This window comes from Quercus suber, unplaced genomic scaffold, assembly GCF_002906115.3.
Source record: "Quercus suber isolate HL8 unplaced genomic scaffold, Cork oak 2.0 scaffold_224, whole genome shotgun sequence".
NCBI classification, from domain to species: Eukaryota; Viridiplantae; Streptophyta; class Magnoliopsida; order Fagales; family Fagaceae; genus Quercus; species Quercus suber.
The window spans coordinates 254,275-281,497 of record NW_027069682.1 but is presented as its reverse complement, the minus strand read 5'-3'; the positions used below and the strand labels follow the sequence as shown (position 1 = coordinate 281,497).

The 27,223-nt window shown below is 36.2% G+C and overlaps 5 protein-coding genes across 5 annotated transcripts; 4 read left to right on the top strand and 1 right to left on the bottom strand.

Annotated features, from left to right (window-relative positions):
* Positions 1 to 6,627: 6,627 nt before the first annotated feature.
* LOC112029805 (serine/threonine-protein kinase ZRK3-like) lies at positions 6,628 to 7,626 on the top strand. The gene is made up of 2 exons (XM_024062486.2): positions 6,628 to 6,829; positions 6,914 to 7,626. Exons 1-2 carry the CDS (start codon positions 6,628 to 6,630, stop codon positions 7,624 to 7,626), a joined length of 915 nt encoding a protein of 304 aa, XP_023918254.2.
* Positions 7,627 to 9,713: 2,087 nt separating this feature from the next.
* LOC112029831 (serine/threonine-protein kinase ZRK1) lies at positions 9,714 to 11,338 on the top strand. The gene is made up of 2 exons (XM_024062510.2): positions 9,714 to 10,791; positions 11,088 to 11,338. The coding sequence occupies exons 1-2, from the start codon at positions 9,779 to 9,781 to the stop codon at positions 11,269 to 11,271; spliced, it is 1,197 nt and encodes a 398-aa protein (XP_023918278.2). The 5' UTR covers positions 9,714 to 9,778; the 3' UTR covers positions 11,272 to 11,338.
* Positions 11,339 to 13,693: 2,355 nt separating this feature from the next.
* Positions 13,694 to 14,352, top strand: LOC112029806 (non-functional pseudokinase ZRK2-like). Its single transcript, XM_024062487.1, has 2 exons — positions 13,694 to 13,816; positions 13,915 to 14,352. The coding sequence occupies exons 1-2, from the start codon at positions 13,694 to 13,696 to the stop codon at positions 14,350 to 14,352; spliced, it is 561 nt and encodes a 186-aa protein (XP_023918255.1).
* A 4,536-nt stretch (positions 14,353 to 18,888) lies between these two features.
* Positions 18,889 to 20,770, bottom strand: LOC112029824 (cysteine desulfurase, mitochondrial). Its single transcript, XM_024062502.2, has one exon. It carries the CDS (start codon positions 20,643 to 20,645, stop codon positions 19,281 to 19,283), a length of 1,365 nt encoding a protein of 454 aa, XP_023918270.1. The 5' UTR covers positions 20,646 to 20,770; the 3' UTR covers positions 18,889 to 19,280.
* Positions 20,771 to 23,137: 2,367 nt separating this feature from the next.
* Positions 23,138 to 24,473, top strand: LOC112029807 (uncharacterized). Its single transcript, XM_024062488.1, has 3 exons — positions 23,138 to 23,390; positions 23,689 to 23,929; positions 23,990 to 24,473. The coding sequence occupies exons 1-3, from the start codon at positions 23,138 to 23,140 to the stop codon at positions 24,471 to 24,473; spliced, it is 978 nt and encodes a 325-aa protein (XP_023918256.1).
* Positions 24,474 to 27,223: the final 2,750 nt, after the last annotated feature.

Sequence of the window (27,223 nt, the reverse complement as noted above, 5' to 3'; positions counted from 1 at the left end):
TTTTCTGTAACATTTGCGATAAGAAAAATTCTTAGTTTACATTATACCATCAATGAATGATTTTTTTTTTTTTTTGGAGTCATCAATGAATGATTTACATTGTAAACTAAATAAATGTGTACAATGTTGTACACATTTATCTAATTTATANAAAAAAAAAAAACAAAAAAAAAAAAAAAGAAAAAAAAAAAAAAAAAAACACACAAAAAGCTAATAATATTAGGGTCTGGTTAATTAATGTCACCCATTCTGCGAAAAAATTTATGAAAATTTAAAAAAACTGCCAAAATAGTTAATTACTTTTTTTTCATATTTAAAAAAGAAAAAATTGTTTACTAATATATGCTCTAAAAATATATGTTAATAAAACCCTTAATACATATATTATAGAAAATTTTATAATGAAAATGTTAACTAAATAGTTGCCCTCAGCCTCTACTTGTCAGTAATTATCTTTTGGACCCTAATATAAGAGAGTCCATCAGGCGATTTTTCTCACTTGTTGCAGTTGCATCAAGAGTGTAGTCGCGACTAACATTCAACATTCAACAGTAACTTCAAACAGCAACAGCTATGGTCTAGGCTTTGCCCATAAATTACAATAGATACAAGCATACAGCTCAAACATGTTTCTTTTCGATATAGACAACAATGGTGGAAGTGGAACCCCACCACATGAAGTCCTTAACCTGTTTAACATTCTTCTTTTCATGATCATTAAGTCAAACATGTAACGTGACATAGTACGAACAGGAGATAGGTAAGTTGAAAGTTTTGCCACCATGGTTAAGGGGAAAAAACTTAGGTGTTCTAGGAGTAATGTTTCCTCCTCTCATATAAGAAGGGGAAAAAACTTAGGTGTTCTAGGAGTAATGTTTCCTCCTCTCATATAAGGGGTGGGTTCCATAGTAGTCTCACTATGGGGCCCACCCCTCATATGAGAGGAGGGAGCATTGCTTCGAGAGCATGTAAGAATTATCCGATTAAAGGAACTTCCAATTATAAAACATGCATATTTGTCAACGGTGCCGGTTGCATGCCCTTATATATGCCAAAGTTTATCAAAACGTTATTTTTATTTGCTTCAGAAAAATTGCACCATAACAATAAAAAAAAAGGCTGGGGACTCTACCTTCATATCCAGCGGTTCGACTCATAAGCTATCTGAATTCTTGAATGTCATTTTACATTTCTAGGACAGCCTCTTAATTATGGATAAAAATTTCTCCTATATGTGAGTAGAGCCAGAGAAGGACAACTTCACGAATGCCTAACCAACCTGATAATTTAAACATTAGGTAGTCTTCTGGCTGCAAATTCAGCATTTTAATTTTCAATAAGTTTAATGATAAAACATTTCTTCCAACTATTTACATGATTTATTGTGATAAATGCATAATAAAATAGTATTAGCAATGAAACCGAGTTAAAGTAATGCTACTCCGTACATATCGGTAGTTGTGAAAGTTTGAAAAAAAAAAATGTTGCCTCTAGTATTACTCTTTAATTTTTGCTCGACACATTCAAATTTAGTTTATCTATATTTTTCAACTTTCAAGTACTAAAACACTAAAATACTCCTTAGTCCTTAACGAGCAAAGCCATGTATTAGCAATGGGCACGCTTGCCACAATGTTTTTAAAAGCCATCAACAAACTAACATGCAAATGAATAACATATCATGCACATCAGGACACCCCCTTTATCATTGGTTGGTTTTAATTTCAGATAACATCCCTAATGAAACTCGCGCGGAGCCCGTTTTGAGATTTAATAATCCTTAATTACTACACCAGGGACAGTCACGTATGGTAATATTAACAGAAACACTCACCGCATGTGTTTGAGACTAACTTATAAGTTTTTTTTTTTTTTTTTTTTTTTTAGTTTTTAGTGTTTGTTACAACTTTTTAAAACTGCACTTTTTTCTCTCATATAAAGTACAAGTATACTTTTCAAAAAAATCTTTAGCAAAAAACTATGTTGGGTTAATATAGTTTGACCCCGGTTAATTAATTCAATTATCCCAGTTGATTAATTATGTCAAACTACATGCAAATTGTGGAGGCACCAACAAATCACCAAATAAACTAAATACAATAGAAAATAAATTGAACACGGTGATTTGTTGACAAATGAGGAAAACCGCAAGTAAAACCTCACCGAGTGATTTTAAGATCACTATTTCCAAGAATTCACTAATCAACAATGAAGCGGTTATAAGTATAGAAAATCTTATTAATTACTGTTAGCCTATCCCAAAATACCAACCTGCAGTTAAATTTTACTCTAATACCTAATTGGACTTAATCTTGTAGTAGCCTTCTTTTTCCTGATACACAAACCTCCAATTTGTGACTAACTCTTTACACGGATCCTAAGTACGTAACTAACTCCAGTAACTTAAATAGATGTTGTTAGCTACAAAATTCTTCACTTTATCAACAATGAAGATCTGGAAGTTCTTGATTACAAAACCCTATGGCGTACAAATGCAGTAGCTTCACACAGAAAAAATAAGTCTCTTGATTTCTGTATCCGTGTGTGATAGCTTTTAAAATAAGCTTTATATATGTCTAGGGTTATGAGAAAAGAAACCCCAAACAAATATGCAAGGCTGAGCTGAATTTCAGATTTGGAAATTCTGAAATTGTAATTCTCGATAGATCAAGCTGTTGTTGAGCTATCTATCGAGCTTCATATTAAGTCTCGAAAGCAAGCTTCTGTCGAACTATCTGTCAAGACTTAATGAACAGCTTTTTTCACTTGTTTCTTAGACCAATCTTCATGTCTTTAATATTTGACTTAAACAACATGTTTTTTGAAGTACTAAACTCATCTTAGATCTACCTAATTACAAATAAAGTACATTTTGTCAAAAAATTAGCTAATTACAACAAAATATGACCTAACAAACTAAATAAATTGTTTTCGAAATGGACATGAATCCATGACTTGAACTCCAAAATCAAAGAGAATGTTAATACAAAGGTTGAGAGAGACAGCTGAAAAGCTTGGGGCAGAGTGAAAGAAATAGATTCAGATTCCCTATTTCTGAAGTATTTTTGAGCTGTATATCAGCTAAAGCCAAAGCACAGCATTCTATTTGGCCCATCCCTTGGCCATGGAAAAAAGTAGTATGCCATATCCAACAAACAACAGCAACGAGTCATAACCTGCGATTCCCATTCCCCATCTGACGTAGATGGGGCATGAGGAATCATATTGCTGTGCAATCAGTTCGCCGTATAACAGCCTCCGTCAGGGCATTTTCGTGGGTCCTCTGCCCTTTGATTACACAGATTATCCGTAAAAACTAAGCATGATGGGCAACAACACCACAGGTCTTGGGACTGTGCGCCACTCCGCCAGTAGCTTTCTCTTAACTGTATGTACAGTGACCCAAACAGCAGTTAGAATTAATGCCATGTATGCCGCTAGAAAGAAATTATTTCTTTGTAGCTTTCCAGTTTACGCTGAACACGAAACCAAGTCAACTGCCGCGAAATCTACACAAATTTTGGATTTTCATGGATTGCACGTAAATGAGTGTTGTCTATTTCATACAACCACACTGCACACACGCCACTTTTGCACAAGTCTCAATTTTTGTACAAAAGTGGCATGTGTATATGTGGTTGTGTATAAGTGTGTGCGTGTAAGAGAATTAGCCTTTATAAATGGGTTTACCTATCCTTCCGCATCAAATCATGAGCCTTCTTCTAATACATTGGGTAGGTCAAAAAAAGAAGAAGAAACGAGTATCAAATGTTCAAAATTATTCATTTAATTTTATTTCAAATATGAATCGAGTTTGGGTTTATTATAAAACTAAATAATATGTTCAAGTTTTGTTAATTTCCTTATTGACCAGGCTAGAACTTTTTCATGAATACTTAATTAACTTATTTTGCTTAGAAAAATTTTGTTTACAAGTGTTTGAGTGGTTGTTTTTGAACCAAAATTAAAGTGAGATTCACATATTCTTTTAGTTAGGTCCAAGATAGAATGTGTTTTTCCTCCGTGACATTTTATCCAAGTGAGCTTCCTACCATTCACACTACCCACCTAGGCTGAGTTGGCCCTAGTCTATTTGGTTGCACATACCTTTTGTTTAAAAAAAGTTACCATTTTAGAATTCTTTATAGTTGAAATTATATTATTTGAGTTAATTAGATCAAACAATTTTCTCTTATGAACTTATAAAAATTAGGTTTACTAACTTGTATGGTTAAAATTATATGTAATTTTTACCATGAAATTATCTATATTCTCATTAAATTACAAATAATAATCTAATATCTTATGAACTTATTTATATATTAATACAATACATTTTTTTTTTTTTTGAAACAATACAATTTAAGTTCTAGTCTATATAAGTATGTATATTTTGATAATTTGATAGTCATTGGGAGGGGGAGGGGGGAGGAGAGATTTGAACCATAAAAACGTCTTCATTGGAAATATCAAGAGGTGTATAACTAACACACACACACACACACTCTTAAATTGAGTCTTATGCTTATGAACACATTATTATGTTTAAATTTGACTCGTTAAATAGTAAAGTTTATTGTGAGGGGTTCGAGGACTGAAGAGGAATAGATCAAGGAATGGTTTGCCTAAATCAGTTCGAAGAGCTAAATAAGCTTCGAGGATTCTGTTAACCCAAGGATGGAAGTAGAAGCATGGACATTTAGTATCTTATGAAGGACCATGGGGGGGGGGGGGAGAACCATAATGGGGGTAAAGGATGTGAGAGGAAGCTTCTTGAAAGAGATACTTCCCACCTCTGCATTGAATGCCCTACACCAACCATATCAACTACATTAATGTGGAAATGACACCTGAATAGGCCTACCACCTTCATTAGAGTTTTGATGGGACAAGTATCCTAAGAAATGTCTTGAGGCATACAGGTGGAGGGTTAGGATGCAAGGAAGAAGGATATAAAAGGAAGAGAACATCCTAGAAAGAGGGAGGGATATTATTTTCTCTAAGAAACAAAAAAGAAGGAAGTGAACAATGCATAATTTGGTCTAGAACTTGTAACACTCATAAATAAGAAACTAATATTCGGAATAACCCGAGGAGAGCATTACTTCCAATCACTACTTAAATTTCTCCTCTCTATCACTCTATTCTCTTCAGTAATATACCAAGACTTAGTTTAGAGTTGCACTTGAAGTATTTTTCTCACTCTCTTAGAAATTTTATTGTTTGGGCTTGGTATAAAGGGTATGGTACCAGTGTTCTTAGTGGGCTTGGATCTTTATTTTCTGAGTACTTACATTTATACTTGGTCTTGAACTTTATTCATTTGATAAAAAAAATGAATATATATAAACTCTATCCTAAACCGGTTCCAGTTCATATATAAATAACTTGATTTAATTAAAATCCTAATATTGGACTATTATATTATTAATAAATTACAAATAATATTTAATATTTTATGAACTTATAACAAACTTACACAATCCAATTTCAAGTCTATATTAGTATATTTCTATACATATATACAAATAAGTATATAATATTATATATACTTAAACCGAATTTCATGCTCACAAGTTTGTTTAGGAACACATTATAATATTTGAGTTCAGTTTGTTTAATAGTCAAACCTAAACTAGGGCATGACTCATTAACTAAATAAACAAAAATGTAAACAAGTTTTTCCTAAGCCAAGTTTGAATTGTTCATAAACAACTCGATTCGATTACAGTCCTAAGTGGGATAGCTGCAAAAAATAGGATCATCTATTCCTTATAAAAATTTAAAAAAAAAAAAAAAAACCTTAAATAATTATGGTATTCCTTAAATCCATAAGAAGAACTCTAAGAGAGAGAGAGAGAGAGAGAGAGAGAGAGATTCTCTAAAATTTTAGTAATCAGCCTAGGGTGCTAATTAACACTAATCTATAATAAAGAAGACCTTAGAAAACTCTAATGTGTGTTCACCACAAAATGTCTTGAAAAACAGCTAAGAAGGATAAAACATAAAATTATATAAATTAATTTTATAAATTCTAAGAAATGTCTTGAAAAACTGAGGAGATCGACCAGCTTAGTATGACCTTTAGATTGAAAATTATAACAAAAGGAAAGATACTAAATTTGCTAAAACGGATACATAAAGGATAGAATTTGTCCCAAAGGCGATGTAAAGTCAATTGTGGATGATGAGTTTTGAGTCCTGCCGCAATTCCCTTCAATTCACCAAATTTTATGCAATTTTGCTACTGGTCTGGATGATTTTTAATTGTGTTTTTCACTTTTCAAATTTCCTACTGTTTGATCTATGATGATCTCTCCAGTCAATAAAAGCCAATAGTTCTTCTACATCACATATATAAGAGATCTGCTGATTAGCTCTTGATTTATAGCATTTTTGGATTAAATTAGTTCTGTACCATGTCTAGTTGATTTAGAGCCGACAGACTTTCCGCGTAGACAAAGCAAAATCCATTAGAAAGTCAATAGAAGCCAACAAATTGCAAGAGGAACGCTTCACGTAATTTGGACAAACTTTCCTTGTGGCTTCGTGGACGGCAGAGGTGAAGGGGATTAAAGGTTGAGCCATATTCAAGCCAAACCGTGAGAGAGAGAAATTTTGTTAAGAATGGCAGGAAAGAAAAGAGACAAAGAAAGAGAGAGAGCGTTTCTTGATAATGGAAGCAAACTTCTTGAGAAGCTGATTACCTATTGTAATGGCAGGCCAATTCCTATCCGTAGCTACTCTTGTGAAGAACTTGAGCGGGCAACAAATAACTACAATCCTAGCCATCTTTTTCATAGAGATGGGAAATATGAATGGTACAATGGTTCTTTTGAAGGCCGAATGATTTCCATTAAGTAGTGCGTACGACATATAGACGTTTTATTTGAGAAGATTTTCACTGATATAGCTGTTTCTGCAAAGATGAGCACTCACAATAATGTTCTAAAGCTCATAGAGTGCTGTCTCGAGACTCAAATTCCCATTTCAGTGTATGAATCTGCTGCAAATGGATCACTTTCGGGTACATTTAATGTTACTAGTGATCATGATGGTGCACAACATCAACGTGAGCCCTTGTCATGGCAGAGCAGGGAAATTGCTCATGCAATTTCATATCTCCACACTGCGTTCTCAAGACCTATTGTCCATAGGGACATAAAACGAGGAAATGTCTTCCTAGACCAACATGATGTTGCTAAACTAACTAAATTTTCATTGTCCATATTGATCCCCGAATGTGAAACTCACGTAGAGGATGATGTTTGTGGAACTGCTTTGTTCTTATGCCCCAACTATACGACTACAAGTTACATAACAGAGAAAGTTGACGTTTACAGCTTCGGATCGTTTCTATTAGAGCTTTTAACTAGACAGAAGTTGCATTACCTATTACGCACAGACTATTTTGATGTTGAGGATTTTGAAGATGACATAAAAAAATTTACCATAAATGAGCTTGTGGATCCTGCAATCCTTGTAGGGGAAGGAGGATCTGTGTTGCAACAATTACAATGTGTATTACAGCTTGCCGTCATTTGCATAGAAAAGGATCCGGAGATGAGGCCAACCATGGTTGATGTTATAAAAGAACTCAGAAAAATTGAGAGGTTCATCCTATGATTATTCTGCCACTTTCCTTCATCCGTTCCTTTGCAAAGAATCTATCCTTGAATAAACTTTCAAATTTGCATAATTAAGGAAACAATCCAGTATCTCTATTGTTTTACATTTATGGGAATTAAGCCTGCTAAAGTTCCCAAATAAATAAGAGAGCTGAATAAAAACCTTAGCTTGCCCCATCTAATTGATAGTTTTTCCTTCTTTCTTTTTTCTTTTTTTTTTGGGTTGGGGGGGGTTTTTTTGGTGTGGGGTGGGGGGGGTGGGGAATGGGTTTGATAGTTACAATAGAAGAGAGAAAATTTAAACCTTAGATGTCTCCGTTAGAAATACTAACTAATATGAGTTAAGTTATAAGACTCTTGGCCCCTGTTAATAACTTTCTAATCTAGAGGAGTGTATACTCTTTTTTCCGAATGGATTGGTTCTCTGATGCCCAATTTTCTACTACCTTCCCTCAACTTGGAAAGAAAATGATTTTAATATGTTTCAAGAAGCAAAGGATTCCTTGATGTTTTATTTAGTTATTTCTTTTGATTGTTTGATAGTTGGCCATGTGAGTTTTGATTGTTGGGAAATTGTGAGAAATGAAATAAAAGGGAACCGATATATTTTGAGATTTTAATTATTTTTTAAAAATATTTTGGTCCATATTATATTAAGTGACTTTTTTATATTTATTTAGTTCTTCATGTCAAACTAAGTAATGACACCTAGGGTCTTTCTCAACCAAAAAAAAAAAAGTAATGGTACCTAGATCCTAGGCATTACGTTAGACATGTAGGATAAGTAGATGGAAGGACATAAAATGTAATTTAATAGTTTAGGGACCAAAGTCATGTAAAAATGATGAAAACAATATTTTTATCTTCTACTAGTGCTTTTTACTTACCCAATTTGTTATTATGCTGATTTTTGTTCTACCTCACTCATGTTCTAATATGTGGAGGCATATTTTCATTAAAAAAAATATATAGAGGCATATGAACAGAGTTTAGTGCACCTTGAGATCTGCAAACCAGTTCTTTATATATGTAGCATTTTCAACTTAATTCTAGAAGCGACAGACCTTCTGCGTTGAAGATTGTTGAGGGCATTTTGGTATAACAATGGGCTAATACCAATTTAGCAAAGAATTTCGGCCCCCAAATTATTTTTTTCTTCCTATTTGTTGTGTGAACCAAGGTCTCATGTGAAAGGAAGAACCCAACAAATGGGATAATTAAAAGGTGTGGATAAGTAGATTGAAAGGCAAATGAGTCATTTTGCACTAATCTTGGGCTCATCCAAGTTCTCTCTAATGGGCTTGGAACATAAGGTAAACCATTGAGCCGATGTTAACTTACCTGGTACTCAATATAATTCATAGACATCCCACCCTCAATTTCAGGTTCATTACACAGAGCATGCAATGCTAAAGATCTAGCAGATACAGCAAACTCCTCTCTCATTTAGTCGATTGTTTTAGTAACACCAAAAACTCCATAAAAGGGAGGAGGACCTAAACATAAGGGGGGGACGGATTGGAGATTGATTGGGAGAGAAAAAAATGAATTTGTAATCAGACATCACCACATACCTTCAAAACCAAGCCTCCAAGTATCTCCATGAGTTTTTGGGTGCACTAAAAGGAGATCACCCTTTTCTCCTTCATCATATAATACTCTCATTTTTCCTTTTCCTTTGACATTAACACCCAAGTTTAGAGAGTTGGCTGCAAGGTTTTCCTCTATTTTTCAGGTTTGTTGTGTCTAGCACATTGTCAAGACACACCCCTAGGCAGTAGGCCCTAGCCTTCCTCATCATTCATGTGGAAGTGAGTTATGGATTCTGCTCCCTGAACTAAATTCGGGTCAACGAGAAAAGCCGAATTAAGTTCAAATAAGTGGTGAATCGGAAAAGACCCCAAACAAATATCAACATGCCATTGCCGCCCAACAATTGGCTATTGATCTTCAAAAGTCAAAAGCAATCGTCTAGAAAGCCAAGTCTAGCAAATTGCAGCAGAAAAGTCAACTAGACGAAATTTCATTGTAGCTTCGTGGAAACTTAGGTGGGAATTAAATTTGGGGCCACATTCAAGGAGAGAGATTTTTGTTTTGTTAAAAATCAACTCTGCCAAAGACACCGAAAATTTCAACAAAAAAGAGAGAGAATGAGTTTCACACTCATGGCCAGAAAAAAAAGAAACAAAGAAAGAGAGAGAGCGTTTCTTGAAAATGGAAGCATGGTACTGGAGAAGCTAATTGTCTCTTGTAATGGCAGACCTACTCCTATCCGTAGTTTCTCTTGTGAAGAAATTGAGAGGGCAACAAATAACTATGATCCTTGCCGAATCTTTCATAGAGATTTGTTGTATGAATGGTACAATGGTTCTTTTGAAGGCCGAATGGTTTCCATTAAGAAGTACTTGAAAAATTTCGAGGAAGCTGTCTTCACCGATATAGCTATTTCTGCAAAGATGAGCCCTCACAATAATGTTCTAAGGCTCATAGGGTGCTGTCTCGAGACTCAAATTCCCACTTTAGTGTATGAATCTGCAGCAAATGGATCGCTTGCTTATCGATGGGAGGTATCCAATTCTAGTCTTAATGGAGAACAACAGCGTGAGCCCATGGCATGGCAGAGCAAGTTAAAGATTGCTAGAGAAATTGCTCATGCAATTGCCTATCTCCACACTGCGTTCTCAAGACCCATCATTCACAGGGACATTAAACAGGGAAATATCTTTTTGGACGAACATGATGTTGCCAAACTAACTGATTTTTCAGAGTCGATATCAATCCCCGAAGGTGAAACTCACATAGTAGATAGGCATGTGATTGGGTCTCGTGGGTTTGTATGCCCCCATTATGCTACCACGCTCTGTATAACGGAGAAAATTGATGTCTTCAGCTTCGGATCATTTCTATTAGAGCTTACAACTGGGCAGAGGATATATCATCTAGCAAAAGCAGCCGACGATGAAGGTGTAGAATTAGAAGATTACATAGAAAACGTAACTATAAATGAGATTGTGAATTTAGCAATCCAGGCAGGGGAAAGAGGAGCTGTTGTGGAGCAACAAGCACAAGCTGCTGTGAAGCTTGCCATCCTATGCAGAGAAAAGGATCCGGAGATAAGGCCAAATATGGTCGACGTTACAAAAGAACTTAGAAAGATTGAGAGGTTGGTTCTATGATCATTCTGTCACTTGTTCCATCCAAGTTCCTTTATAAACATCAATTATCAAATATGTGTCTATTCTCACCATCTTTCTGTATTTTTGTATTTCAATGGATGAAAGGTGTGTACAAAAGATGTAAAGTTGAATAATGAATCGTTTCTATTAAAGCTTTTAATTGGGCAGAGGTTGCATTATCTATTACGCACAGACTATTTTAATGTTCAAGATTTTGAAGATGACTTGAATTTTTTTTTTTTTTTTACCATAAATGAGCTTGTGGATCCTGCAATCCTTGTAGGGGAAGGAGGATTTGTTGTGTGGCAACAACTACAAGCTGTATTACAGCTTGCCCACATATGCAGAGAAAGTATCCGGATATCAGGCCAAATATGTTTGATATTACAAAAGAACTCAGAAAAATTGAGAGATTCATCCCACTTCCTCCATCCAAGTTCCTTTGTAAAGAATCTATCCTTGAATAAACCTTCAAATTCTATAGTTGAAATTATATTATTTGAGTTAATTAGAATGAATCTTTTTATTTCTAAACTTATAAAAATTAGATTTACAAACTTTTTATTACTACACCACACCAAAGACTATTTATATTTTATCAATAAATTACAAATAATAACTTGATATCTTAGGAGCTTATTTATAAAATTGCACAACTCAATATCCAGTTCTTATAAGTATATTTTTGTACGTATAGAAATATAATATTATATATACTAAAATTGACTACTCTCGAACTTGTTTACAAAAACATTATAATATATGAGTTCAGTTTATCAAGCCTAAATTTAGACTTGAACTTGGCTCAGTTACTAAATAAACATATGTAAATAAGCTTTGTCGTGAAGCAAGTTCAAACTATTCAAAAACAACTTAGTTCATTTACAGCTCTAAGTGAGATAATCACAAAAAGTAGGCATGTCTATTATGAAAATTAAAGAAAAAAAAATCTCTAAAATACTTGAGGGTTCCTTGAATCCCTAAGAATTACTCTAAAAGGTTCCTCACAAGCTCTCACTATAACACCATCTCTGCCAGTAAAATGCTAACAGAAGTAGGGAAAGACACTTGAGGTTCAAATTATCTGCAATTGTTAAAGCCCAAAATCATTATCTCTGCTAGCAAAGCATCACAATTCTTATGAAAACTGCAGAAGTACTAAACATTTGATAGATATTTCTGTAGTTGGATGCGATGTACCATTGGTGTTTTCTCATTTTGTTGGTGATATTTTACCATAATTTGCCTACATTATATGGCTTTTAGTCCTTTCTGTTGGATTTAGTCTCTTTCTCTGGAATTTTTTTTCCTCCTCCCTTTGTCCTAGGTGAAGTTTTACATCAAGGGCCAATTTTTTGGATTGCTATAGAAATCAGAAGAGCCAAGACCCTGAGCCAAGACCCTTCGTTTTGAAGCTTGCTGGACAAGGGATAAATCCAGCTACTATGTGGTGGATGAAACTTGGGAGGAATAAGGGATCTGGGGTCTGAATGTTTTAAATAGGTCAAGAAAATTTAGAATACAAGAGCAGAGCTTTGAAAGTGGAAAGAGTCATTTTGGAAGGTGCAGGAGTAGGACTAAGGAAATAGAGAAGCAAATTGAGGAAGTCCAAGGCAGAGACACAAAGAACAACAAAGTAGAATCTAGAATTAGAAGCTGGTCTCTTCCTAGAGCTGGAAGAGTGGTTGTCTAGAGAGGAAGCAGTATGGAAGAAGAAGTCAAGGGACTTACGGCTACAAGGAGGAGACATAAATACTAGGTTTTTCCACTCCTCCACCTTAATAATAAAAAGAAGAAAATATTTCTCCCAAATCAATCTAGGGAAAGGAAGTTGGATAAGCGAAAGAAAAGAAATGTACTCTAAGAAGAGTTTTAAAGAGTTGTATCAATTGGCCAATCTAGTTATTTATGAAGACTTGAACAACCTAGCTAATTTCACCTTGCATCACTGAGGAAGAAAATGAAGAGCTAAGCAACACCTTCTTTTATAAGTACTACTAGGAGATTCTGGGTGATCAAATAGTGAAAGCAATGCGGGGTTCTTTGAGGGGGTAGAATTCCAAAAAATTAAATTACACTTTTATAGTGCTAAAACCAAAACATAAGGAGCTCACAATTTTGGCCAGTTTTGCCCAATCAACTTGTGTAATGTGAGCTACAAGATAATCTGAAAAATCTTGGCTACTAGACTCAGACCTCTGCTTAGCAAAATGATAAACCCTGCTCAATCAACCTTTGTGCCAGAAAAGTATAGTATAAAATATAGAAATTGCTTAGGAAGTTGTCCATTGTTTCAATTCCACGAAAAGAAAGAAAGGTACGGTTGGATTAAGGCTAGATATTCAGAAAGCATATGATAAAATGGACTGGGATCTTAATATGGCAATTTTGAAGCATGACTTCAATGAGATATTCATAAACTGGATACACTGGTGCATTTCAACCGTCAACTGTCAAGTACACATTATTGCTCAATGGTAGTTGTTTTTAAAGTTTAACCCCAAGGAGACCCCATCTTGCTGTACATGTTCATCTTATGTAAAGAAGTCCTCTCTAGGTTGATTAATAGGGCTTTACAAGAAGAAGTGTCAAGGAAGTTAGCATTGCCCGGGCATGTTTTGCAATTACTCACATACCATATAGTTTATGCTAATGATGAATTACTCTTTTGGGGAGCAAAAAAGGCAGAGTTTGACCCAACTGATCTCTTGTATAAACACTTATCGTGCTTGTTCTGGAAAAAACGTGAGCCTAGAGAAGTCAGGGTGCTTCTTCTCTAATGGTGTGCACAATTAGTTCAAGAAGAGCTTAAAATGCAAGTATGACCTGAGACAACTCTCAACTCAAAATACTTAGTAGGGCTGCCACTGCCACTAAAAGAAAACTAAAATGTTAAGGATTGCTGCAAATGGATCTGCTGCAAATGGATTGCTTGGTGATCGACTTTATGTCTCTGGTCATGATGATGAACAACAACATGAGCCCATGACATGGCAGAGCAAGTTAAAGATTGTAAGGGAAATTGCTCATGCAATTCCTATCTCCACTCTGCGTTCTCAAGACCCATCATCCACAGGAACATACAACTGGAAAACATCTTTTTAGACCAGAACGATGTTGCCAAACTAACCAAATTTTCACTGTCCATATCCATCCCCAAAGGTGAAACTCACGCAGTAGTTGACTACCTGGGTGGGACTGCTGAGTTCATATGCCCCAACTATTTTAGCACATTCCATGTAATGGAGAAAGTTGATGTCTACAGCTTCGGATCATTTCTATTAGAGCTTTTAACTGGAAGGAGGTTAGGTCATCTAGCACAAACAGCCAAAGATGAAGGTGCGGATTTAGTAGAGAACATAAAAAACCTTGCTATAAATGAGATTGTGAAACCAGCAATCCTGGCAGGAGGAGGAGCTGGTGTGGAGCAACAAGTACAAGCTGTGTTACAGTTTGCCCTCATATGCAGAGAGCAAGATCCAGAGATAAGGCCAAATATGATCGACGTTACAAAAGAACTCAGAAACATTGAGAGATTCATCCCATGATTATTCTCCCCCAAATAGGCCAAATGTATCATTCAAGCCGGTGAAATTTATGGGAACACAGAAAATCCAATCTTAATTCTTTAAAATGATGACATGATTTAATAAAGTTCATGATGGCAATAAAAGTTTTGTATTTATTTTGATTAGTCTGATTTGCACACCGTCTTGGCATATTTCACATACCTCTCATTTTTATGGTTAACTATTAATTCAAATTCAACGATCTAGAAGAAAGGTGTGGACAAAAAATGTATTGAATAATGTATAAGCGGCTTTGATTTCTTTTTTCTCATCCCTGCATACGAAAGCAACTCTTCCCAACCCCTCCCCCCAACCAGAAAAAGGAATTGATCATCTGTCATTAATCAATTTGAAGAGATTCTACCAGAATTTACACATAGGAATCAAATTCTGGACTGCTTTTTGCCCACTCATATATAAATTTATAAGCTGACCCATCAAAGTAGAATCTACAAAGAATATTAGACAATAGACGTATAGAACGCTCACTTCTATTCAAGATAATATATTCTTCATAGGTGAGTTTCAGTCCTGCCAACATGAATACTAGAAAAGACTTCATATGCGCAATCAACTTGTATGATACTTTAACAAAGAAATATACCATAACTGAGATTTAACGTGACGTTCTAGAAGCACATTTCCTAGAATGTTCTTTCCACCCTAAGTTGAACCTTTTTCTCATAAAGTGGGGTTTGCCGCGTTTGCTGGAGTATAATTAGCAATGAATCATGGAGCAGTACCATAGGGCTTACACAGGACTGACTATATGGATCCTAGGGCCCGAGGTTCACTCTGTTCAAATGGTCCATGATAACAAATGTAAGGATGAATAAACTGTTGAAACAGGAAGAATCTGTGCCACGACCATGGGATCCTTTTCATTTACCCTTAACTATATGTATATATTAGAAGACAATTTGATGGAATGTACACATGAGGAAGCTTAAGAAAATAATATAGTATCCCTCAAAGGAAGCACAATAGAGTGAATATTTCATAATACTAAGTGGTTCTATAAATACCATGTTAGCTAATCCAGATCGATAACTAATACTAAAACTAAAACCAAAACTAATATATATATATATATATATAATAGAAAAGCTTGCATGCCCACAAGATTTCACACTACTCTTAGCTCTTCTGTAATAAAATATGTTACTAATCAAAAAATAAAAAAAAGATTTGACACAACTCTAATTAGGTCAGACCTCCAAAGTCATGCAAAGCCCAAATATTTTGAAACGAGAAACAAAAGGGAAAGCAAAGGGGGTTGAGGGTATTACGAAAGTAGAGCAGGTACGATAGTGCAGAGATTGCAGTTATTACTGATGGTGCAAGAATAATGGGGTGGTACTTAGGCATGATCATAGAAGTAATTCTAAAAGGTTGCATAAATAAAGGTGTCAGTGTTACAGTTTGCATTAGCATCTTCAGCCAATAATGGTGAAGATAGGGATGATAGCAATCTCATATCTGTAAACAAACTGAGAAATTAATAGGTCATAATTGGAATTTTGTGATATTTAAGTCAAAATGAGCACTTAAAGCTTTTATTTATTAACTAGTGCAGTGAACCATTTCATAAGCGAACGTATTTGAAGTTCTTCACATTCAAAACTTGAAGGTGCTTCAAGATTATTTCACAAAGTAAATTGCAATCAAACAAAAGAAATGTGAGTTTCCCAAGCAACCTAAATTCAAATAATACCTGCAAGGCTGCAACTTTAAGGTTGAAAAGCCAGATAAGGTACATACAAGCTAGGTTTCCACTTTCCAGGCCTGAAACATAGCCACAATATCACACAAACAGAAGGCTTGAGTCTGTACAAACTAGGTTTATAATTTCCTGGCCTGAAATGTAGCCACAAGTCAACACAAAGTTAGCATCTGTGGTTTGCAACTCAATAATAATTCAAAACTCCAAATGTAAAGGGCAACTAAGAAAATAGTAATTACATGTTCTCCTTCCTCTCACAAAAACAGGGAAGCACAATGCACATATGGTCAATGCTGTTTCAATAGCTGGGAATAGACAACATCAACAAAAACAAGTTCTCTTGCTACATAAAAATTAGGCCATTTAAAGGCCTTAGAAAACAGTCATCACAACATAGTACTACATAATTGACTCTGAAGAAACAAGCATTAGGCAGCAGATATTGGAGCCCGTAAAAGGTTTGGTTCTCATTCAAATAACAACATAGCCTTAAAAATTTTGATGACCCTGCCACAGGTTTAAGAAAAATTCCCAAATAGCCATTACTCATTTAATCAATCAGGATAAATTACCCCTATAAAAGACTGGCCCCCAAATTTCTAACCCCATTAATTTATGAAGATACTCAATATCATAGTTTGCAAAGCTTAAGTTTGTCAACAACCAAAATTGCAAGTAATTTGAACTTGAAGGTGATACAATTTCTATCATCATCTTAGCATCTGAGACAACCATGCCCAGCATTCATAGCATTGTTTTTTCTTTATCTACAGCGCCCCTATTGGATATAAGTACCAAACTTACACAAGTACAACAGAATTCTGCTCCACAGAACCTACACTCTGTAGTTAAAAATCTTTTAATGCTAATGTATTGTTGACCTGTTTGAATTAAGACTAATCCCTACTCTAATACAGGGCCATGTATGAGGACATACCTTTTGCACCCTGCCTTTCATTGTAGAGTTGCAACTTGCAAAACTTCAAAAATGATATGATAAACAAGATATGACATTGTTAAGGCTGCATAAATAAATTAGAATCACCTAAAATCGTAACAATCACTCAGCACCCAGTAACTTGAATTGTCATGGAATTAATCTTCAAACTTGTCTCAAGGTGCTTTAATTTCAGTGTTAATTGCAATCAAACTAAAAGGCAACGCGAGTTTTCCAAGCTTCTATATATGAGACACATAATCACAGTAGACAACCAAAATTCAAATAATATCAACAACTTTAATGTTGAAAAGCAAAAGAAGGCTGGAGTCTGCATACAAGCTAGGTTTCTACTTTCCTGGAAATGTAGCCACAAATCGATACAAACTTAGCATCTGTGGTTTGCATCTCGATAATAATTCAAAACCCCAAGTGTGAAGGGCAATTGAGAAAGCAGTGATAACTTCTTCCTCTCACAGGAAGAGGGAAGCACGATGCTTATATGGTAAATGCTGTTTCAATAGATAGGAATAAAACAACATGAACAAAAACAATTTCTTGTGCTGCATAAAAGTTTTTCCATTTAAAGGCCTTAGAAAACAGTCATCACAACATAGTACTACATAATCGACTCTGAATAAACAAGCATTGGGCAGCAGATATTGGAGCCCACAAAAAGTTTGTTTCTCATTCAAACAACAATAAAGCCTTAAAAATATTGATGACCCTGCAACACATTTAAAATAATTCCCTAACAGCCATTACTCTTTTAATCAATCAGGACAAATTACTCCTCTTATTATTATTATTATTACTTTTTTTTTTTTAATAAGTAACTGGCCCCCAAATTTCTTACCCCGTTAATTTATTAAGATACTCAATATCATAGATTGCAAGCTCAAATTTTTCAACAACAAATATTGCAAATGATTAGAACTTGACGACAATTGCTAACATCATCTCAGCATCCCAAACAACCACACTCAGCATTCATAGAGTTTTTTTATTTTTATTTTTTATAAGTAATTAAGTTCATTGAAAAGAAATGAGAACAACACAATGGAAAAAAGAACACAGGCAGTGTGCTGCAAAAACAACAGAATAATTAAAATAACTAGCGAGGATTTAGTTAACAATTTTTTAATGCAATGCATTGTTGACCCATTTGAATTAAGACTAATCCCTACTCTAACACAGGTCATGATGGCATACCTTTTGCACCCTGCCTTTCATTGTGGCGTAGCAAAACTACCAAATGATACTATAAACATGATATGGCATTTATAATGCTGCATAAACAGATTAAAATCACCTTTCCATTTTTTTTTATATAAAAAAATTAAAAATCCGTCACTAGGCACCCAGTAACTAAAACTGCCATAGAAGTAGTTACAACAAAAATGGTATCAAAACCATATGCAAACTAAAATTTCTATACAATTGAGACCACGCAAGGAAAAAATTCCTGAACTACAAACATCTATTGTCCAGCATCCTCAAAAATACTATGGTGTTAGTTCTAACCAAAAAAACAGAAAGAAATACAAAGAAAACCTTTTTTAAAAGCATGCGCAAACACGTGTACATATAGTCACACTTTTTTGTTATAAGCATACACCTGCAAACACATTCAGATATCTTCATTCACTTGATGAGTGATCCAACATAACATAAACTTTCATTAGACCTAATATTTTGAAATTATAGTTCACTAATCAACGCTAGTACAACATGTCAATCATTAAATGAAGTGGCAAACAACTGTTCAAGATAATTCAAAATAATCCTTAACCACACATATATCACAAGTAACTCGCAAGTAGTTTTGCAGAAAACACTGAGAAGGACAATGAGGTAACAAAACAAATACTACATTATTACTGAAAATAAAATAAAATAAAATAAAAGCATTCCCCAGTTTTTCTCATCATTATCAAATTTGCCCATTTCCAGACCAAGAGACCTCATAGAAGTCTACATCAATACAAGGCAGATACCATAGATAGCATCTATTTCCAAAACTTAATTATAAGAGTTCCAAAACTTAATTATAAGAGTTGTTTTTCAAGGCATCTACATTATACAAGTAGTACAAAAACAAAACCCGGACAAACCCCATGAATTCTCCACCTAGTTGAGCAGCTCCAACTTACATGTCCATCTCCATTTTACATATAACCTGCAAATGCAACCCAGACTCTTTTGCTTATCCAAATATACCATTTCAGCACTAGCAAATAAATCCCATCAGTGTTGTGACCACTGAATATCCTTAATGTTAATCCCTTCTTTCACCATCTCATAAAGCGGACTCATTTCCCTCAACTTCTCCACCTGATGCACTGTGAGCTCAACCGCCCGGTCAATCTCAGCCTCGGTAGTAAACCTCCCAATCCCAAACCGAATCGACGTGTGAGCCATATCCTCATCAACACCCAATGCCCTCAACACATAGGAAGGCTCCAAGCTGGCACTAGTGCACGCACTACCACTCGACACTGCCACCTCCTTCAACCCCATCAACAAGCTCTCCCCTTCCACATAAGCAAACGAAAGATTCATATTCCCAGCATACCTCCTCTCCTCACTCCCATTCACCACAACCCCATCTAACTTTTCCCTAACACCATTCAGCAATCGCTCTTGCAACGACTTAATTCGCTTTTCGTCATATTGCATTTCCATCTTAGCCAACTCACACGCAGCCCCCATCCCCACAACTAGCGGAGTCGGCACGGTCCCACTCCGAAGCCCTCTCTCTTGACCACCGCCGTTCATTTGCGGCTCAACGCGAATCCTCGGCCTTCTTCTCAAGTACAAAGCGCCCACGCCTTTGGGACCGTAGATTTTATGGCCACTCAACGACATCAAGCTCACATTCCACTTCTCCACATCGACCGGAATCTTCCCCAACGCTTGGGCAGCGTCTGTATGAAACGGAACATTGAACTCCTTGCAAATTTGACCGATTTCCTCCATCGGTTGAATCACTCCAATCTCGTTGTTAACAGCCATAACCGAAACAAGCCCCGTATCGGGCCGAATAGCCGATCGGAGCTGATCCAAATCGATTATTCCGTCGGATTTCACCGGCAAGTAGGTGACTTCGAAGCCTTCCTGCTGGAGGTGACGGCAGGAATCGAGGACGCACTTGTGCTCAGTCTGCGTGGTGATGACGTGGCGCTTCTTGTCCTTGTAGAAGTGCAAGACTCCCTTGACCGAGATGTTGTTGGACTCGGTGGCGCCGGAGGTGAAGATAATTTCCTTAGGGGAAGCGCCGATGAGAGAAGCGACTTGGGAGCGAGCGGCTTCGACGGCGTTTTCAGATTCCCAGCCGAAGAGGTGGGTCCGGGAATGAGGGTTGCCGTAGCGAGAGATATAGAAAGGCAGCATAGCGTCGAGGACACGCGGGTCCACCGGTGACGTGGCTTGTACGTCCAGGTAAAGTGGTCTTCCGGAGATTTTGACGCCTTTCATTGTAATTCCTTCAGTGTCCTCATGGTAATCGGCGGCTACGGCGGCGGCGGTGGAGAGGGGGCGGACGTGGTGAGCAGTGGCGAATTTTGATAATAGGGTTTGGCGGAGAGTGGAAGCGAGAAGCTTGGAGGCCATGGTGAAATTTGGATTTTTATTTTTTAATGTGTTGTTGCTTGGTGGTGCGATAAAGGGGTTTGGAGTTTTGAGTCTCTCAGATAGATATTTTATTATTGGTAGTTTTTTTTTTTTTTTTTTTTTGGAGGAAGAGGAAATGGATGAGAGTGTAAACAGTACGTGAATGGTGTAATGGATTGGATTGGAATTAGCATTAGGGCTGGAAAGTGGTCGCTGACTCGATGATGACACGTGGCAGAACTAGAGCCATGAGTTCCTTAAAAAAAATCTTTTTGGTTGATACAATGCATTTTTAAAATTGCGATTTACCACAAATACCTCCAATCAAACTTGAGCAAAAAAGGCATACTTTGGTAAATTGCAGCTGAATCAAGTCATCAAGGGATGTTTGGTACATGCATTTAAAATTTAAAAACTGTTATTTGAAAACATATGTAAAAATATGTGTGGATAAAAAATATATAGAAAAACGTGTAATATTGTTTAAAAACTAAAAATTGCTATTTAAAAACATGTACCAAACATCCCCAAATATCTCATAAAATAAAAACATTCTTATTATAACAGCAAAGTTGAATCAGAACAAGAAGAAAAAAAAAAAAAAAGAGTCAAGCCTATCTGACCCAGTCTAGCAGTGGGGAGGAGGAAGCGCAGTGGTGGGGAGGTAGACAAGGTGCTACTGCCTGGTGAAAGCCAATCTCTGCCGGCTTTGTCCTTTTGGCGTCTCTTGATCTCCATTGGCCTTCTCCCTCTCTCTCTGTGTTGCGTTCTTTCTCCCTCTCTCTCTCTTCTATTTTCTCTGATGTGATTTGTGTAACTATGAAGAACAAAGTTTCTCTTCCAACTAGTTTGGAGAGAAACTTTTCAAACTTCTCATATATTTTTTTTTCGGTTGTGAATTTTGAAAATCTAACCGTTGAATTTCATATTCCTTATGTCCTTAAAATGCATATCAAATTTCGTTCAAAACAGATGTCATTTACTATTTGATCAATTAACTTGTTTTTTATATACAACTTTAGATTACAAAAACTTGATATTATAACATTTATTTAATGACATAGCAATTGATCTTTAATTTTCTTAAAATTTTGTAAGTATTAAGGATGTAATAAGAACATGCAATTTAACAGTTAGATTTTTAAAATTCACACTCAATATAAAAATATATGATGAGTTTATAGGTCTTTTCTCCAAACTAATTTGGAAATAAACTTTGTTCATAGAATAACGTGTCTCATTTTTTTTTTTTTAAGAATGGTTGAAGTTGAGTAATCAATTGGGTGTGAAAATGTGGTCTTTAAAATTAGTAAGTTGAAACACAATTGGGTTAATCCCTTGTTGTTGTTGTTATATTTCTTTTTTTTTTTTTTTTTTGGTATGTAATCGTGTGATATGGTATTTGTTGTTGTTGTTATATTTCTTTTTTTTTTTTTTTTTTGGTATGTAATCGTGTGATATGGTATTTAATATTAGATAGGTTTCTTTTTTTGAGAAAAAATAGAGAGAGATAATTAATTAATTAATTATAAGTTATTTAATTACTATTAAATAACAATAATAATAATCTTTAAAAAAAAGTTGTGAAAATTTTAATGCATAAATTCATTCCAAATTACATAGATTTGATAAATTTCAAGACTAATATAGATTTGATAAATGAAAAATATGATAATTAAAAAAAACCATTGGAAAGTATGATTGTTGAAAAAATTTTAAATGTTACCATTGGGGTTTTAAAAATATAATTATTGGAAATTCGAAAAATATAGTAGTTGGAAATGCATTAAAAAATATTAAAAAAAGAATAAATGAAGATTAAAGAAAAATTGTAAAAATTAATATTTAAATAAAATAGAGAAATAATAGAGAGCTTGTTGAAATTTATATTTGAAAAAATAAGTAGGTAAAAGGTAAATGCAACTGGTCAATCTCCAAACAGTACAAAAATTTAGAGAAGCTGTTAAAGATGCTCTCAACAATTAAAATCATACTTTTTTTACAAATTTTGTTAAATTTTTCTACCCTTCTTCTCTCAACCACTTGCGTCAATTTTTCTTTCTTCTCTCAACACTTCATCTCACCTATTATTCAACATAGAAAATAATTATAAAAAAAAAAAAAAAACTTGGTTAAAGTATCATTGGTTGAAAATGAAAATGCGTTTTCATAATTTTTTTTTTTAAAGAGAGAGAGAGAGAGAGAGAGAGAGAGAGAGAGAGAAGAAAACGGAAATACTTAGGACTATGGTGAGCACCTAAGATCATGTATTTTTGTTTTTGTTTTTGTTTTTGGAAATGCATCTAAGATTATTTGACATGCAAGTAAGAAATGTGAAAATGAAAGTATGAGAGGAAAGTCACAAAGAAAAAAAAGATAAGGGAAAGGAATCTGAGAGATGATTTCATGAGAGAGAAGGGTAAGGAATTATATATATTCACTGCCCATTTGCAATGCATTTGTCCCTAATATAGTAATATATAGCCAAAAAAATGAAACCACGCACACTCACTAGGGAGGAAGAGGCAGAGTTGGCTCGGAGTAACAAGAAGGTTAAGGACATCCATCATGTCGAGTTTAATGAGGGTCCAAAGGAGAGCTCTTCATCTCCAGGGTTTCAAAACTCTGAGTCTTTTGACAAAGCCTCTTTCAAGGAGAAGCTCGTGGGTGAAATTCCAGGGGCTTATGTGAAAGCTTTTGCGTTTGATAGCATTATGGAGGAAGATGATGATTCCGACGGTGAAGGTGAGGAGGACAATGGTCAGATTTAGGAAGGCTGGGTCACTTTCAAGCTAACCAAGGACACCAAACTGCGCATTAGAGGCCCCTGGTCTAAATCTATTATTGTCAAGCTTATTGGTAGAACAAACAGCATCATATACATGCGGACCAAGCTAAACCAAATGTGGAGGCCGACAAGTAGGATGGATTGTGTGGATCTTGGGTTTGGTTTTTTCCTGGTCAGGTTCTATTCCAAGGAAGATCTTGACAGTGTTTTAATGAGAGGTCCATGGTTTATTGGCAACCAGTTTCTTTCTATAAGGCCATGGGGAACCTTTCTTTAAGCCATCTACGGCGAATGTCTCACTGATTGCGGTTTGGATCCGTCTCTATGAACTTCCTATCAAACTTTATGAAGCAGAGGTGCTAAAGGAGTTAGAAGAATCCATTGGTAAAGTCCTAAGGATTGACTCTCATACGGCCATAGAGGCTCGCAGCAGATATGCTAAACTATGCATCCAAATTGATATCAATCAACCTTTAGTGAATACCATCCTTATTGGGTGTTTGGAGCAAGCTGTGAGCTATGAGGGCATTTAAAGCCTCTGCTTCTCCTGTGGAAGGCTTGGGCACAAAGTGGTAGCTTGCCCGTACACCATTTGTAAAGGAAAGGAGCAGGTGGCATCAGATGAGGAAGTGCTGCCTAACCGAGATGAACCACCACACGAAGCTCATGTTGCTCAGTCCAGTAAAGCCATGGCTGAGGTGGGTGAGACTATGGAGGTAGACGATCAGTATGGACCGTGGATGGTAGTGGGCAGAAGGACAAACGGACGCAAGGGGACAAAATCATTTGTCAGTACAGAGAGTACTAATAGATCAACTCGGAATGCTACGCCTCAACTACCTCCAAAAAACTCGGAATGGAGGGGCACGTCGTCTAATGGTCCAGCTTTTGCTCAGACCATGCCACGTAAGGACAGTTTGCATGGTGCTAGGGACTATTCTAGGAGAACCGAACTAGTTTGGACTCCTATTGTCACTGGCTTGGGCTCCACGGACATTAGGGACAACTCCAAATTGGGCCCATTGGGTATTGTTTGTTGACAAAGGGGTCCAAAGCTCATGATACAGGTATTAGGCCACTCCTAAACTCAGCTTCTCAAGCCCAACCCCATAGAAAATACCAAACTTCTATCAAGGGTAAAAAAGTCCTAGCCAGGGGCTTAAGTCAATCATCTCTACCTAACTCTGACCAATCCTCATTGAGGAGGCTTCCTTCTGCAAAACCCACTCCACTGTCTCCCTTCAATGCCTTCTCTCCTAATTGTGTTCCTTCTCTTCCTATTGATCACTCCTTTAAATTCATGGCATCATCAAGTGATGAAAGAAAGCACCAAAGTGGTTGGAGTGAGCCATGAATTTTAGATGTTGAGAGAGTTCATCAAAGTGGTTGGAGTGAACCACGAATGTCAAGGGATTGGTGAGTTTCCTCCTCCCTTCCTGATGCTAATACAGTCAACGGCAATGGGGGAAAAGGTAAGTCTACCAACCTTAAACTCATTACTGATGACACGACCAGTCAGTGACATAGGGTATGATGGTATGGTATCGGAGGGAGGGGGTGGAATCCCTCCGTCTGATTGATTTGTTTTTCTCTAAGTTTTTTTTGGTTTAGTGATGAATTTTCTGATTTAGAATAGTAGAGGAGCTTTAAAACCCTCGCTTCAAACTTACATTCATGAGTTATCTTGGCGGCATGATCCGACTATTCTTGTAATTATGGAGACTAAGTTGGGTGGTAGTAAAGCGAAGGAAGTCACAGATAGGTTACCTTTTGACGGTGCTATACATACGAAGACAATTGGATTCACTGGTGGGTTATGGTTGCTGTGGAATGAAGACAAAGTGGAGATTGAAGAGTTAGCTAAAACAGAATAGGAAATTCATGTTGAAGTAAAGGTGCATGCCTCAAATCTTTCATGGATTTTCTCTGCTATTTATGCTAGTCTTAGGAGTGAAGAGAGGTGAATTTTATGGAATAATCTATCTAAGGTTGTTAAGTTACATAATAAGCCATGGATAATGGCAAGTGATTTTAATGAACCTCTTGTCCAAGAAGATAAATTTGGTGGTAGGGGTGTTAGTGTAAGTTGGTTTCTAGCCTTCAAAGATTGCTTAGATTTTTGTAGTATGGTTGATATGGGTTTCTTTGGGCCAAGGTACACTTGGACAAATAAGCAGGATGTTAACAATCTTATTTTAGAAAGGATTGACGGGTTTTCATGAATCCAGATTGTTGTGTCCTATACCTTGAGGCGAAAGTAACCCATCTTCCTCATTGCCACTCCAACCATTGTCCGGTTCTTTTGGAGACAATACCATTCAGAACAATTTACCTCAATCAGCCATTCAGATTTCAAGAGTTCTGGCTCTCAGATATATCTTTCCCTAATGTTGTTTCAAGTGCTTGGAGTTGTAACAGGAAATTAGCTGATTCTATTAAGGTTTTCTCTAAAGAAGCAACCTTTTGGAATAGGAATCATTATGGGAATATCCATTAGAAGAAGAGAAGAATTATGGCGAGAATCTATGGTGTCCAAAAAGTTATCTCTAATTGGTCGAGCTCCTCCCTCCTTAATCTTAAGAATCAGCTACATCAGGAGCTGGAGGTGGTCCTAGATCAGGAAAGGGATCTCTGGTTGATGAAGTCTACAATTAATTGGATAATTTAAGGAGACCACAATACCTCTTTCTATCATGTGTCTGCCCTAGCTAGAAGGAAAAAGAACCATATTGCTTCGGTTAAAGACGAAAGGGGAGTGTGGCTAACTGATGAGAGAGAAGTAATGGACCATTTTAGAAATGGTTTTGTCTCCCTGTACACCACCTCTCTAGAGGAGACCTCTCGAGTGCCAAGGCACGATGTGCGTGGGCATGTGCATCTGTCTGAGGAAACTAAGGATTCTATTAGTGGCATGGTTACCTTGGAGGAAATCAAAGATGCTTTATGGTTTATGAAACTGTATAAGGCACGAGGCTCGGATGGTCTTCACGTCGGGTTTTTTCAATGCTTTCTTGTGGTTGGGGAGTCTGTTTTGGAGGAAGTGAGGAGAGTCTTCAATGACAGGAAGGTCCCCAAATATTTTAATAAAACCCTCATTGTGCTTATTCCAAAAATTCAAGGCCCAGAAACCATTGGTAATTACAGACCTATTAGTTTGTGTAACACTATTTATAAGATCATCTCCAAGGTTATTGTTGCTCGGCTTAGACCGCATTTGGAGTATCTTGTCTCGCCTTACCAAACGGCTTTCGTTCCAGGCAGAAGAGGAGCTGATAATGTTATTATTGTTCAAGAGTTGATCCATTCTATAGGCAGAGCCAAAGGTCATAAGGGGTATATGACTATTAAGATTGATCTTGAAAAAGCTTACGACAAGATTGAGTGGAGCTTTATTAGGGAAATGCTAATCTTTTTCAACTTCCCTATCACTGTTATTGAGCTTATTATGAGCTGTGTTTTCTTGGTTTCGACTTCCATTCTTTTTAATGGTGGTTGCCTCAACACTTTTAGTCCATTTAGAGGTATTAGACTAGGTGGCCCCCTTTCTCCTTACTTGTTTATCATTTGTATGGAATTTCTGGGTCATTTGATTGAAGAGAAGTGCGAAGCTAATCTCTAGGCTCTAGTGAAAGCTTCAAAGAGTGGTCCCTCCTTTTCACATTTATTCTTTGCGAACGACCTGGTGTTATTTGCAAGTGCGAATCACAATAACTGTAACACAATAAAGGCAGTACTGCATGATTTTTGCCAAAGATCCAGGTAGTGGGGTGAGTGAAGTTAAATCTCGTGT

Coding starts and splice junctions, on each gene's coding strand:
- LOC112029805 (XM_024062486.2), top strand. CDS start 6,628: ATGGCAGGAAAGAAAAGAGACAAAGAAAGAGAGAGAGCGTTTCTTGAT. Junction 6,830..6,913: donor GAAATATGAATGGTACAATG/GTTCTTTTGAAG, acceptor TCACTGATATAG/CTGTTTCTGCAAAGATGAGC.
- LOC112029831 (XM_024062510.2), top strand. CDS start 9,779: ATGAGTTTCACACTCATGGCCAGAAAAAAAAGAAACAAAGAAAGAGAG. Junction 10,792..11,087: donor GAACTTAGAAAGATTGAGAG/GTTGGTTCTATG, acceptor CAATCCTTGTAG/GGGAAGGAGGATTTGTTGTG.
- LOC112029806 (XM_024062487.1), top strand. CDS start 13,694: ATGTTAAGGATTGCTGCAAATGGATCTGCTGCAAATGGATTGCTTGGT. Junction 13,817..13,914: donor GGCAGAGCAAGTTAAAGATT/GTAAGGGAAATT, acceptor TTTTTAGACCAG/AACGATGTTGCCAAACTAAC.
- LOC112029824 (XM_024062502.2), bottom strand. CDS start 20,645: ATGGCCTCCAAGCTTCTCGCTTCCACTCTCCGCCAAACCCTATTATCA.
- LOC112029807 (XM_024062488.1), top strand. CDS start 23,138: ATGAAACCACGCACACTCACTAGGGAGGAAGAGGCAGAGTTGGCTCGG. Junction 23,391..23,688: donor TGATGATTCCGACGGTGAAG/GTGAGGAGGACA, acceptor TCTTTCTATAAG/GCCATGGGGAACCTTTCTTT. Junction 23,930..23,989: donor GTGAATACCATCCTTATTGG/GTGTTTGGAGCA, acceptor CTCCTGTGGAAG/GCTTGGGCACAAAGTGGTAG.